General features: G+C 36.9%; 1 protein-coding gene across 1 annotated transcript in view; it reads right to left on the bottom strand.

The window, feature by feature from the left end:
• Positions 1-15,593, bottom strand: part of notum1a (notum, palmitoleoyl-protein carboxylesterase a) — a 30,073-nt gene extending 14,480 nt beyond the window's left edge. The window contains 1 exon segment of the mRNA NM_001161654.1: positions 15,256-15,593. Within this exon segment, the coding sequence (NP_001155126.1) occupies positions 15,256-15,593 (338 nt within the window).
• Positions 15,594-15,813: the final 220 nt, after the last annotated feature.

The following is a 15,813-nucleotide window of genomic DNA, read 5'->3' as shown; positions in this document are numbered from 1 at the left end:
GTGTGTCAGCTTAGAGGCAGATTTAAAAACAAGACTAACATCCAATGCTAATAGGAGAGATGGTCACTACTGGGCAAGGTTTTTCCTCTCTGATGATGACGTACAAAAGGAGAATGTCAAAGTGTTTTGCAGACTGTTTTTATCAAGTGTGATGACACAAATGTAATTAATACATTTTTTACCATTAGAAGCTGGTTATATTCACAGACTGTTGCCACACAACTTTTTAAACCCGTTACAAAAATGATATTTGCATAATAGGTCCCCTTTAAAGATTACACATAAAAAACATATTGATTTGTTCAAATAGTTAGCATGTATTAGGTCAATAGCAAAACACACTTTTATTATTCTAGTCCTTAAAAAGTGCTTTAAAAATGTCACAGCCCCTGTTAAAAAGACCGGTGATGAATGCACACTCATGGTGTAGGTCAAGCAAAGCTTGTTATTCATTCAATATTTGTAACTGCAGCAAATATTATTGAAAAGCCCATTTATGTTCACTTAGTCTCATATATGACTGCTTAATTCACTTAAGAGTGCACTTCTGTACATCACTTTACACAACAATAACCAGATTTCTACGGGAGTCATATTGATGTTACATATAAAACTGAATGAATGATTTTGTAATCCAGGTTCACAAAGGTAAAATATTTCATATTTTTGAAGTCGACATGAAGTCTGAAAACTTTACAGTCAGCAGCCACCACTTAGATTAGATGACTTTAAAAGCAACTTTATCATCCATTCATTGATTTTTAACCGCTTGTCCGGTGCTGGGTTGCGGGGGCAGCAGTCTTAGGAGAGAACCCCAGAAACTTCCTCCAGCTCCTCTGGGGGGATCACGAGGCGTTCCCAGGCCAGCTGAGAGACATAATCCCTCCTGGGTCTTCCCTGAGGCCTCCTCTATCCTTAATGTGGTGGAGGGGTTTGTGTGCCTGAGTGATCCTAAGAGCTATGTTGTCAGGGTTTAATGCCCCTGGTAGGGTCTTCCAAAACAAAAATGTCTTAGGTGACAGATCAGACTAAGTGCGGTTCAAAAACCCCTTAAAAGTTTCCTAACATCGAGAACTGTGACGTCAACCGGTATGCCAATATTTTAATTTATAGATTTTCAAATATGTTGTATCATAGCAATCACTGTGTATGTATAAATATATATATATATATATATATATATATATATATATATATATATATATATATATATATATATATATATATATATATATATATAAAAATTTATTTATTCATTCATTCATTCATTTACTTTTCAGCTTAGTTCCCTTATCAATCCGGGGTCGCCGCAGCGGAATGAACTGCCATCTTATCCAGCTTACGTTTTACGCAGCAGATGCCCTTCCAGCTGCAACCCATCTCTGGGAAACATCCATACACTCACATTCACACTCATACACTACGGACAATTTAGCCTACCCAATTCACCGGTACCGCATGTCTTTGGACTGTGGGAAAAACCCGGAGGAAACCCACGTGAATGCAGGGAGAACATGCAAACTCCACACAGAAATGCCAACTGGATTTCAGATATGTAGTATCTCAACCAAATATTGTATTTGATCAACTTTCAGATGATGTTTACATCTTAATTTTAAAAGAAAAACAATTAGAAAAAGACACATTTACATATGTAAAATAGCCTATTTTATCTTGCTGAAGTGGATGAGTACTTTTGCACTTTTAATTTTCAAAACTAAAATGTTATTGCCCTCGTCTACTTTCTTTAATATCTGCTTCTTTGTCGTCTGCAATCTTCACAGTTTCCACACGAGGGGGCTGTTGTCCGCTTTACATAAAAACAAACCAGTCCGTCTCAAACGCTTCAGTCGTTCGCCAGTGTGAGGAAAAGCTACAGTTGTGGCTGGCTTTGTTTCTTTGAGGGGCATCACTCCACCATAATTAAAGACAGCTTTAATTTGCTTCCAATTCATGCCACTGTGGGCCACATTTTTGGCGAATGCTGTAAATCTCTCACTATTACCCACCACAACACTGCTTACGAGCTAATGATTTATGTTTCACTACATTACGACCAGTAAAGTTTAGGATGCAGGTCTGCTAGACAGAAGCTTCACTTGTACTTTCATTAAAGATTTTATTTTTAATCTTCATAAAAGCAGAAGAATTAGGATAACTCTGATCCTACACACTTTCCTGTACTGTCTATACATGAATTGGGGTTTCTATGGAACCTGTGAAATGTGAGTGATCCATTCATGTGTCTCAGCTGATCACACGACACCTTTTCTACAAGCCATGACTGCAGATCTTAGGAATGCAACATGCTTCCGTGCATTATAGTATGTGAGGTTGAAACAGTATAATTCTCTGGGAGTAAATCAAGCTAAATAGTTTTTTTTTTTTTTTTTTTTGTATATTCCATGGTGGCACATTGGCTCAGTGGTTAGCATCCCTGCTAAAAAATCCAGCTTAAACCAGCCTAGGCTGGTTGGCTGGTTTTAGCTGGTCGACCAGGCTGGTTTTAGAGGGGTTTTGGTCACATCCAGGCTGGTTTCCAGCCATTTCCAGCCTGGTCTTAGCTGCAGGCTGGAAAATGACCAGCTAAATCCAGCTAAAACCAGCTTGACCAGCCTGGTTTAAGTTAGACATAGCTGGTTTTCGCTGGACTCCCAGTCTGGCTAGGCTGGTCAAGCTGGTTTTAGCTGGTCATCTCCCAGCCTGACCAGCTAAGACCAGGCTGGAAATGGCCAAAACCCCTCTAAAACCAGCCTGGTTGACCAGCTAAAACCAGCCAACCAGCCTAGGCTGATTTAAGCTGGATTTTTCAGCAGGGTGCACTGTCGCCTCACAGCAAGAAGGTCACTGGTTCGAGTCCTGGCTGGGTCAGTTGGTATTTCTGTGTGGAGTTTGCATGTTCTGCCCATGTTCATGTGGATTTCCGGATGCACCGGTTTTCCCAACAGTCCAAAGACATGCGCTATGGGTGAATTGGATGAACTAAATTGGCCATTAGTGTGTAAATGTGAGAGTGTATGGGTGTTTCCCAGTTCTGGGTTGCAGCTGGATGGGGCATCCGCTGTGTGGGTTCATACACATTTTTGCTCCAAAAATACCACGACTTTTCCAGGACTTTCAAGTCAATTTTTATGACCTAATGTTTCATGTTATGTCTACGTGTACATGGTAAATCATAAGAAAAACAATGCACGTTTACATTTATTACAGCATATCATAAAACATGCAACAATCTCTTTAGTTGAAACGTAATTTTATATCTATGTAAAATAGATGTTGCTTACACAGCACTAATAATGTGAGAGCATGTTTTTGGCCAAGAAAATAAAAAAAATAAAAACACTTAACCTCCATTCCAGTATACAGATATTTGTCAAATTAATTTTATATAGTGTTAATAGTTTGTTAAACTAGTAAAAGTACATAAAACTAATATTATAAAGCTGCAATCACACTGCATTTTTCGCTCCACAGACTTCCATTTATAGGCATGCGAATGCGGCAGATCAGAAATGCAAGCACCTGCAACATGTTTCGCATGACACTGCATTCAAATGTTCAAGCTTGGTGAATTTATACCTGCGGGGATTGCTTGAGACCAATAGAAGATTATTTAAAATGAGAAACTCAAAATATAGAGCAATCGCTCACTTTTATTAATGTCTAATCAAACTTTCTAACCCCGCCCCTTTTCACGGCGGCATATGACAAAGCACAAGCTTTAGTGTGCAGCTTAAGTTGCTTTGGACAAAAATGTCTGCTAAAGTGTTAGTGTAATTTCCATGACTTTTCCAAAGCCTTGTGGGTTTTTCTGTTTTTCCAAAACTTTTTCAGGCCTGGAAATAGCCATGATAAAATTACATGACTTTTTCAGGCGTAAAAAACGTGCTGGATAAGTGGGCGGTTCATTGCGCTGTGGCGACCCCGGATTAATAAAGGGATTAAGCCGAAAAGAAAATGAATTAATGAATGAACATAAAACAGGCTTTTCTGAACAATGTTTGGTAATAAACATCCACTGACATTCATAGTAAGATCAAAAATGCTTTATTAGTTATTTAAAAAATACAACAAAAATGTATATAACAGGCTTTTTCTAGCATTATCCAGAATCTCTTTTTTTGCATTCAACAGAAGGAAACTTAAACCGATTTAGAACAACTTATTTTAAAAAGTTAATCAGGATTCCACTACCCTTGTGAAGTGATACAAAGTTTAACTTGATATTTATAGTCTATATATAGTTTATATGTGTATATATATATATATATATATATATATATATATATATATATATATATATATATATATATATATATATATATATATATATATAGTTTTTGATTGAGGTAAGTTGAGATCATTAGAAAAGTTCATTTGATTCAACTAAAAAATTTAAGGCAGCAATATTTTTTTACAGTGAAGTGGAGGATTGATAAATGATGAAAGAATTGTAATTTCGGGGGACAAACTGCCCATTTAATACCATAATTGCTGAGAATGAAGGATCATTTGTAAGCACGTTTGTACGTTGGTCAAGAGAGCGTAACGTGCTGCAATTTAAAACAACACATGCAATCACAAAAAACGCCAGCATTTTCTCACAACGCAAACAATTTACAGAAGCAGTGCCTTTTCATAACACAAAAAGAACGTAACACAACGGTAATGTTCAAGACCCCAAAACATGACAGTCACCACTGTGCCATGACCAGTGCCAGACAGAACCTGCAGACATTTTTTGCTATTTCTGCTGAGAGTTTTGTAAAAAAAATCTGCAGATCGTTACAAAGAACTTAAAATATATGAAATAAACTAATACCTTTTTAACTTTTATTTAATGTTTACAAAGCAAAACCTAGTAGATCCACTTATTAGGTAAAACAAAGCAAGTCTATCATATATCTGCTAAATAACAGAACAGAACATTTTTGTTCCTATTTTTTCTGCTGTACATTTGCATCTTTACAACTTTACATTTTAACCAGAACTAGATTTTCTGTGCTTGTGTTTCCGCTTGTTAAGTGGTGATGTATGGAATAGTGTTTTATATAAAATCATGGTGTACACGACAGTCGCTGGACTTGATGCATCACAAACACTAATATTTTAATAATTTATAAAAAATGAATTACTTTTTGCCCATCAGATAATGGGCATGTATATATACAGTTGACGTCAGAATTATTAGCCCCCTTTGAATTTTTTTCTTTTTAAAAATATTTCCCTCATGGTGTTTAACAGAGCAAGGACATTTTCACAGTATGTCTGATAATATATTTTTTTCTTCTGGAGAAAGTCTTATTTGTTTTATTTTGGCTAGAGTAAAAGCAATTTTACATTTTAAAAAAAAAACAATTCAAGGGCAAAATTATTAGCCCCTTTAAGCTGTATTTTTTGTTTTTTTTATAGTCTACAGAACAAACCATCGTTACACAATAACTTGCCTAATTACCCTAACCTGTCTAGCTAACCTAATTAACCTAGTTAAGCCTTTAAATGTCTTGAAAAATATCTAGTCACATATTATTTACTGTCATCATGCCAAAGATTAAATAAATCAGTTATTAGAAATTAGTTATTAAAACTATTATGCTTAGAAATGTGCTGAAAAAAAATCTCTCCGTTAAACAGAAACTCAGGAAAAAAATAAACAGGGAAGCTAATAATCCAGGAGGGGCTAATAATTCTGACTTCAACTGTACATATATTACAATCATGATTTTCAAATGTATTACAGCGCTTTGTAAACGTTAATCACTACCATTAGTTGAGTCTCCTCATATAGCTTAATAGAGACCTGAAAGCCTCTTTACGTGACTTCATAATAACAAACAGATAATGATTGGAAACTTTGTAAGACAGTACCGCCTTCTTAAAATTAAAAACATTTATTTTATTAAATAATTATTCAAAATGAACAAACACTGAAAGTAAAAAAAAGCCAGATTATGAAGAGAAATATTATTAATTTTATTCCGTAAAAATATATATATATATATTCTTTTTTAAAAAAGACCATAATTTTTTTTATTGTTTAACATTTAAGAAAATTTAAGGAAATTTTTTTACAATTAAAGTCTAAATTACTATCTCTCTTGTAAAGTTATAATATAACTAATTATATACTAATAATCTTAATTTCTACTAAACAAATTTAACTAATCTAATCTGACTACAGAATCGATTCTGTAATTTTGAGAATCAATCCACAGTGGTTAAAGAAAAAAATCTTGCGATCATCAATATTTTTCTCCCACCTCTAACTTTCAGTTTACGTAATAATATTGAACCATCCATATATACCTGTGTGTTCACTGTTCATTGATTATTTCTTCGAAGCAGCTATATAACAATGCATGTATGATGAACGTGTAAACATGCAGTCGTCCTGTAGAGCAGTGGTGTTATAGCATTGCCAGCAGCACTGAATGCAAATTCGATGCTGTAGTTTAAATGCATTGTTATGCTATTTACACCAGACGCGGAGTGCACGAATAAAGCACGATATTTGCGCGTAAATAGAGGTGTGAACATTTTAAGTTTACTAGCTTCACAATAGATGTGGATTCGTGTCATAGGCAGGGCTTCTGTCTGCCCGGTGACTCTAGCTTTGTTGCTAAATGTCTAACATTTATTGGGAATAGCTGAGCTTTATGTGCTTTAAGAATGCTGAAAAACAGCTTATATCTGTTCGGCGCTGTGTCGGAGTCAACTAGATCTTTGCACCAAGCTCTGTTCATCAACTCCTCCAGAAACTACTGGATGATGGAGGCTTTCAGCGGTGCTTCCGACTGAGCCATGTCTGGTTTGATGAACTGTTGTCTGGTGTCAGCTAGTGATGGGTCGTTCATGAACTTGAACTAGGAGTCCTCTCAGGGAGTAATTCGTTCATCAGTGCGTGCGCACATTTGTGCAGGTGGTATCGTTCATTTCAAGTTTTATCACATTGGCAGAAGCAAATCATATGCATTTAGAGCCGGAAAACGAATTGATCCGCTCATCTCTCGAGTCCTCTATCGGGTCTGAGTCACTCGTTCATCACGGGCCAATCATATGCATTTAGAGCCGGAAAAAGAATTGATCCGCTCGTCTCTCGAGTCCTCTATCGGGTCTGAGTCATTCGTTCCTCACGGCCAATCATACGCGTTTAGAGCCGGGAAAAGAATTGATCTGCTCTTCTCTCGAGTCCTCTATCGGGTCTGAGTCATCCGTTCCTCACGGGCCAATCATACGCATTTAGAGCCGGAAAAAGAATTGATCCGCTCGTCTCTCGAGTCCTCTATCGGGTCTGAGTCATTCGTTCCTCACGGCCAATCATAGGCGTTTAGAGCCGGGAAAAGAATTGATCTGCTCGTCTCTCGAGTCCTCTATCGGGTCTGAGTCATCCGTTCCTCACGGGCCAATCATACGCGTTTAGAGCCGGAAAAAGAATTTAACCGTTTATCTCTCGACTCCTCGGGTTTAAGTCGTTCTGTCACGTAAACAACGAACGATCATGGCTCCTATCAGCTTAGACTGTGCATTGATTAAGATTATATGTGACTGTCAGTGTAGAATGAATGAACCCCTGACATTTGAAGACATGAAGAGGTGAGCTGAGCAAAGAGACAACAAAACCTTCATAGACAAAAGAGCAGGTAAACATTCAATTATTATTTTCTCCTTCTTATATTCTATTTATGATTTATTTGTCGTGCAATCAACCTTTTGGGCTAGTTGTAGATGTGTTTGGAAGCAATTCGTAACATTTTAATAATATTTTGGCAAATTGAACCAAATGAACGAAATGACTCGAAAAAAGATTCGTTCATCTTGATGAACGAGACTCAAAGATCCGAGTCAGTAAAATGATCCAAACTTCCCATCACTAGTGTCAGCAGGAGGATTTCCCCTCGGGACACCAACAACAGGCACTATGTCATAATCACACCCCTATAAGAGAAGGATTTTCCAACTTCGTGTTAAACGTGTCATTCGTGCTGCCTCATTCGCGCGTATTGCTACAGGATGTCTATTCACATCTTTGCATTGATCTTACAGGTAAATCACTCATTTACGTCTGGTGTGAATGCAGCATCAGGCTGAAAGCTATTCACCTTATTCTTCGCCGATGAGTGGGCGCAGCCATTTGAATCTTTTAGGCACGAGACTTCCGGTCTCATTCACTTCCATTCATTTTTAGACATTAAAAACTGCTCGTCTCGCTGTTTGATGTTGCAAACTAATATTTCCATGTTATATTATTCTACTTGGTCTGTATAGTCATGCAAACGTTTGTTTGTAGAGCAAGTAGTTTGACCGTTTTTTGCTGTTTATTATTCCTAGTCATTTCTCCCATAGGCGACTGAATCGGAAGTTCTAAGACAATCACGAAAACAGGCGCACTTCCGCATTTTAGAATAAGGTCAATAGAAGCACAACAAGTGAAATGCCGAAGCAATTGCTGTTGAATGTAGAGTGTGATACAGGACGAATGCAGCAGAGCTTTTATTATGCCACAGTCCAACACTTTCGATTCATCCACGCGTGATCACGTGGAGAAGAAGCAGTGATGTTTTATCAGAATAAATACATTTTAGGCTTCTGTTGTAATGCAGCTCTATGCAGTCTAATAAAACAAACTGGATATAGAGGATGTGGACATCATTAGCAGGACCACACAAGACACGAACGAGTTAAACTACACTGAAAAAAGTGTTTGAAAATGTTCAACTTAATTTGTTTGTTTAAATTCAACACAAATAAATTGTTTACAATCACTTAACGTAAAAAAATTGAGTAAATCTAAGGAATCATCTCTGAATAATTTTTTTCAGTGTAGTTAAAAGTGCTTGTTTATGTGGATTTGAACATTTTTACAATCATTTGGTCCAATGTAAAGTACATAAGTTAGCATAAGGATAACATTATTCTAATGATTTTTCAGTATTTTAATGAAAGCAATCTTTCATAGTATGCATTTAAATAATTAAATTATTTTATTATTATTCACAAATATCAGATTGTCATCTTTTAAAAAACATTAAGCAACCTATTTTTGTGTAATTATAATAAAAACTAATTAAGATTTATGAGTTTTAGTTAGGGCTGCACAATTCTGGCTTAATGCAAATTACAATTTGTTTTGCTTAAAATCAAGATCAGAATTTTCTCACAATTCTGTAGATGTAAAATAAGGGTTAACATGAGTAGGCTATTATTATTGCTATTCTCTAACATACAATATTAATATTAAGCCTATGTGTAGGTTATATGTTGTGCTAAAGCAGGGGTGCTCAACCCTGTTCCTGGAGATCTACCTTCCTACAGAGTTTAGCTCCAACCCCGATCCAACACACCTGAACCAATTAATTAGGACCTGAACAGCACTTGATAATTACAAACAGGTGTGTTTGATAAGGGTTGCAACTGAAATCTGCAGGAAGGTAGATCTCCAGGAACAGGGTTGAGCACCCCTGTGCTAAAGGCTTTGAATAGTGGAGTTGAATAGACTTTTAATTTGTCCAGGTCGTTAATGCACAGGAAAGTGAATACATCAGAATATAACTAATGATAATTCTAAAGTTGAATTATTATGTTTGAGACATATTCTTTTCGTTTTTAATGGTAAAATTAAGACATTTATCATTATCGGATTCCCTCTTGCATTATATTCAACATTATAGGCTTAAGTAGTTATACTGACATGGTAAAACATTTATGTTTATGCACATCTCTTTGTGTTCGCTACACTGAAAAAAATTATTCAAAGATGATTCCTTGGATTTACTCAATTTTTTTTACGTTGAGTGGTTGTAAACAATTCATTTGGGCTGAATTTAAACTAAGAAATTAAGTTGAATATTACTCAACCTAATTTGTTTGTTTAAACTCAACACAAATAAATTGTTTGCAACAGTTCTGCATGCAACACTTTTTTCAAGAAAAAAAAAACATCAAATTTGTTGTAATCATAACTTTATAATGTGATATGATCATTTAAAGGATGTGTGTGTGTGTGTGTGTTTGGTTTCACTTTCACTGCCGAGTGCGCTCAAGACCGCCGTTACTTTGAGAAAATAAAACATAAACGCAAAAATCATACTTTCTGCGCGGCTCTCAAACGATCGCTCTGTGCAACAGTCAACGTTATTTACAACTTAAAAAAACAAAAACAAACAAACATTATTTACAACTTTAGTACCTGTAATTAACAGCCTATGCAGGTTCTGTTAACTAAAGTAGACATCATTGGCAGACACATACAGTTGAAGTCAGAATTATTAGCCCCTCCTTTGATTTTTTTTCTATTATTTTAAATATTTTCCAAATGATGTGTAACAGAGCAAGGAAATTTTCACAGTGTGTCTGACATTGTTTTTTCTTCTGGAGAAAGTCTTATTTGTTTTATTTCGGCTACAATAAAAGTTGTTTTAAATTTTTTAAACACCATTTTAGGGTCAATATTATTAGCCCCTTTAAGCTATTTCTTAATATCATCATTTCCTCATCCTTCACTTGTTCCAAACCTGTTAGAGTTTCTTTCTTATGTTGAACGTAAAACAAGGTACTTTGAAGAATGTTGGTGGAAAAAACAGCCGCTGACACCCATAGTATTTTTGTTTCCTCCTATTATAAATTTTCCCATTATTTCCCCATAATATCTTGTCTTGTTTTCAACCAAAGCGATAAAACTCATAAAGGTTTTTACATTTTAGGGTGAACTGTCCTTTTAAGTGTAAACAACCTACCACGGTTAAACCATCGTTATACAATAACTTGCCTAATTACCCTAACCTGTCTAGTTAACCTAATTAACCTAATTAAGCCTTTAAATGTCACTTTAAGCTGAATAGAAGTGTTTTGAAAAATATCCAGTAAAATATTATGCACTGTCATCGTGGCAAAGATAAAATAAATCAGTTACTAGAAATAAGTTATTAAAACTATTATGTTTAGACATATGCTGAAAAAGCTGCTCTCTGTTAAACAGAAATTGGGGAAAAAAATGAACAAGGGGCCAAAAAATCTGGGGGGCTAATAATTCTGACTTCAACTGTGTGTGTCCTCTTGCTAGTTAACAGATTTTGCGGCTGCGAATACATCATTACATAAAGACAGAAATGACATTTGGTGAATTATACCTTATAAATACAGTATGCTGATCATTTGGATATGTCCACGTAGCTGAGCAACATAAAAAATGAAGACTTGTGCACCTGCCTTTATGCTTCTCTCCTAAACTTGAAAATATAATTCGCTGAATTGAGGAGATTCTGGATTAGGATTGTATAGGGGGTTGAATCGAGATCACAATTTCTCGATTAAGCATGCAGCCCTAGTTTTAGTTCTTCTCTGACACTTTCGCACCAGGTTGGTTTGCATTGAAACATTATTAACTATAACCAGACACTATTTTATAACAGCAGAAAAGCAACGCTGTGTTATCTTGAAGTTTGATAACATTTTCTAAAATCACCACAAAATTAGAAAAAAATGAATACTTTTGTATTTTCTGTACACATTTAGGGTACAACGATTGCTCTTCGAGTCAGTTTTGACCCGCCAGCTATAAAACCATTTTTATATTTTGCATGCACTGACACACACACACACACACACACACACACACACACACACACAAACACACACACACAATAATATTCTTTTAAACTTTTATGAATACTCTCTTGCTAAAACAAATTTTTGCATTCGAAATTCAATTCAATTCAGCTTCATTTGTATAGCGCTTTTAAGGCTGATTTATACTTCTGCGTCAAACACCGGCGTATGCTACGGCGCTGACGCATAGCCCTTCGCCGTGGCCATCGGCATCACTGACGTGCACCTCTCAAAAATTGTAACTACACGTCGCAACAGCGCGTAGCGCAAGCTCTGTGATTGGTCAGCTTGGTAGCGTTGACGAGTCTGGGCGGGACCGAGAGCCGCGCGAATGGCGCGAGCGATTGTTTACAAGTGTGGAGTCCCGTGAAGGAGCTCCGGATGGAAAGTTTTGTTTTGTGTTTACCTCATAGTTAAAGTTGTTGCATGTCCCCCGGTTCCTGCCTCAAAATGAGCGAGTTTGAGCCACTTGTACATCCCGGAAGTGTTCAGGAGAAGCAAAAAAGCAGTGAAGAAACTCGACACAGAGGAACATTTACACCTCACTGCCCACTAGCGTTTCGGAAGTGTTAATGCAGACCAACAGAGACAGCGCGCAGAAGTATAAATGCACAGCTACGCGCGTTGCATGCGTCGTGGGTTACGCCGGTCACTTGACGCAGAAGTATAAATCAGGCTTTACAATGCAGATTGTGTCAAAGCAGCTTCACATAAATGGTCATAGTAACTGGATCAGGGTAGTTCAGTTTTTAGTGTTTAAGTTCAGTTCAGTTTAGCTCAGTTCAGTGTGGTTTAAAGTCATTACTTAGAGTCCAAACACTGAAGAGAAAATTCATCGATGCGTAGCTCTACAGATCCAGAAATGATACCCTTTATTTTAGTCACAAATGCGATGGCTATTAACGAATTACTGCACACTGATAAGATAAAACCTACACATTTACAGAGTATGTGATGAAGTTCAGGTTGTTTCTTCATGCAAAATAGATTTGACGATTGAAATTAAATGTAGCTGCTTTATTACAGAGGTTTAGTGCAGGAGGGCCAGTTTTTTGACCCAAAGGGGCAAACGGTGTGTATAGTATTCTAAGACAACAAGAGAGGTTAATTAATCGTGTTAGCAGCCATTACTAAAATTATGACTTATGAGCTTATGTCTAACATAGTTGCACATCATCTCTGGATATTGCACGGCAATGCTATTGTGCCTCATACTGATCATAGCACATCTGTTCACGTGCCACTGTCATACTTTAAACTCTGTGTTTCTGTCACTCTATTCTCCTAGTCACACCGCTCACTCTGACCTTAACATTGTATTACCGATTAACTTTTAACATTGCATACATAATAATTTAATACAGTCCGATATGATCTGAGATCTCTGATAAATAGTGTTAAGTAATGCACTTTCAAAAATAAAGCTGAAAATGCTGTCAGGTGACCACATGCTTTTAAATAATATGTATTAAGGAGTCACTAATATGTGTGGTTTAGGTATAAATCAGATGCACAGGACTGTAGCTTTTGAACTTTTTCTTTCCTGTAACGTTCACTGCAACATAAATGTGTCAAACCATTAACATGAACTAATTTAACATTTCTAATGCAGTCAGTGTGGTGTTGAAGTTAGAGTTATCAAAACTCTGTTGTCTGTTAGTTGAGGTGACTTGCTATGTAAATGGATGCACACAAAATAAACTGTAAACTGCAAACATCCCTGTAGAATTTAAAGGAACAGTTCACTCAAATCTGAAAATTCTGTCATCATTTCCTCATCCTTCACTTGTTCCAAACCTGTGTGAGTTTCTTTCTTACGTTGAACGTAAAACAAGGTACTTTGAAAAATGTTGGGGTTAAAAACAGCCGCTGACATCCATAGTATTTTTATTTCCTCCTATTATAAATTTTCCCATTATTTCCCCATAATATCTTGTTTCGTTTTCAACCAAAGATATAAAACTCATAAAGGATTTTATATTTAAGGGTGAACTGTCCTTTTAAGTGTAAACAACCAACCATGGTTAGCATAATGTGTTAGAAATACTATGAATACCAATACAGCTACTGTTATATTCACAATAATCAACCTGCTGACAATAAACGTATCCAATATTTCATGACTCTGTACATTTGACAGTAGGATTATGCTTTTGTGTGTACATATTTAGGCATCACTTCATTTTGATGGTCCCTTTAACACATTTTGTTGATTAAAATTTACACTGCCTCCCTGTGTTGGCGTGGATTTCCTCCGGTTTCCCCCACAATCCAAAGACATGCAGTATAGGGGAAGTGAATAAACTAAATTGGCTGTAGTGTATGTGTGTGAATGCAAGAGTGTGTGTGTATCCCAATGTTGGGTTGTGGCTGGAAGGGTATTCCCTGTGTAAAACATATGCTGGATAAGTTGGCGGTTCATTCCGCTGTGGCGACGCCTGATTAATAAAGGGACTAAGCGGAAAAGAAAATGAATGAATGAAGTTGCATTGTACATGCCAAGTCATTCTCATTAGTGTATTAGTACACTGCATGTAAGCTTAGGGTTAGTGTACATTGAATTGTTTTTGTGAGGCTTCTAATAATCAATCTGTTCAGGATACAGGTCTTGCTATTAAAAAAAAAACTTTAACTAAGACTTTTAGCTTAGTTAACAACTAATTTGCTGCTTATTTATAGTTAAAATAGATCATACTAGTATAAAAGCCAATATCTTAATAATAGGCAGTAATAAGTCAATAGTTAAGGAGACTGAAAAGGCTGCCATTATTGACACTTGTTTCAAACCTGTTTGAGCTTTCCTGTGTTAAACACAGTGATATATTGTTTTACAAAAAGCTGAAAATCTGTAACCATTGAGATGCACAGTATTTGTTTTTTCGGTCCCACTTTATATTGTGGCCTTAACTAATATGTACTTACAAGCGAACTAATAGTTTGTTACAATGTACTTATTGTGTAAATACATGTATTTACTGTGTACTTATGCTTGATTAAATACATGTATGTAATTACATCTGTAATTACCTTTTATAATTACATTTGTAAATACACTGTTGACCATCCCTTACACCTTAACCTACCCTTAAACCAACCCCTGCCACCAAACCTGTCCATAACCCAACCTCTATTCCAACCCAAAAGCACCACAAGTGTTCTCAAATACATTATAAACACAGTAAGTACATTGTATTTATTTTTTTGATGTAAGTACATAGTAGTTAAATACACTTAATATAAAGTGGGACCGTTTTTTCTACCATAAGTGAATGGTTACCGCTTTTCAGCTCTCTTTAAAATCTCTTCTTTGGTGCAGTATTCAACATGGGAGAAAAATAAAGGGTTAAAACCTCTTGAGGGAGAGTAAATAGTGAGTAATATTTCAATTTTGGGTGAACTATCCACTTGCCATTCAAACTAGAGTTATCCAGTGTTCTAATGAGAACTAGTTGGCATGTTGTGCAATGTAACTCATAGCCAACAAAATGAGACCATCAAAATAAAGCAATACCTTGCGTTCACGCTTACACAGGTGTGTCCCGCAGGGTGCCAAGATGATGAGGCAAAAGGGCCGCTCAAAAAGCTGCTGGCCATAAAGAAACCAGTGCACCGGAAAAGTAACAGTATGTGTGTGTGAAAATGAAGTCTTACCCCGCAGGAGTCCCGTCGTTACAGGTGACCGATGTATTCTCCAGAAAGTGTAACTTCATGTCGTAGTCGAGCTTCTGGGCCGAGCAGGGGTAGAGGGACTGCGCCAGGTTCTTCACCTGAGTCATGAAGTTGTCCATGTTTTCCTCCACGGCTGTGAAATCCAGTGAGAAGCTCTCGGTGGTCTCTCCGCGGTCCCGGTAATGAGCGGAGGGCAGCGCTCGCCGCGGCTGCGGGTTTCGACCTCCGCGGAACCTCCGCGCACCAAGCGCGCCGCACTGAACCAAAGCCAGCATCACCGCCCAGTGGAGGACCTGCATCACCCAGAGGCTCCTCTTCATCGCGCAAAAATCCGGAGGTGATGCTGAGAATCTTCTGAACCACAAGGCAAAATTTAAAAGCAAACAAACACTGAGTCAACACGGCAGAACAGGTGAGCAGAATTCACAAGTCCTCCAAGTTCTCTCCTGCGCTGACCTAAAGCCTCTCCTCGGGCTCTTGTGTTGCGCTGTAGCACCTGTGCATTGAACCGCTCTGGGTTTTAACCCTGCTCTCTTTCCC

Source organism: Danio rerio, chromosome 3 (genome assembly GCF_049306965.1).
Source record: "Danio rerio strain Tuebingen ecotype United States chromosome 3, GRCz12tu, whole genome shotgun sequence".
In the NCBI taxonomy this organism is placed as follows: domain Eukaryota; kingdom Metazoa; phylum Chordata; class Actinopteri; order Cypriniformes; family Danionidae; genus Danio; species Danio rerio.
This window is presented reverse-complemented; position numbering and strand designations above follow the sequence as displayed.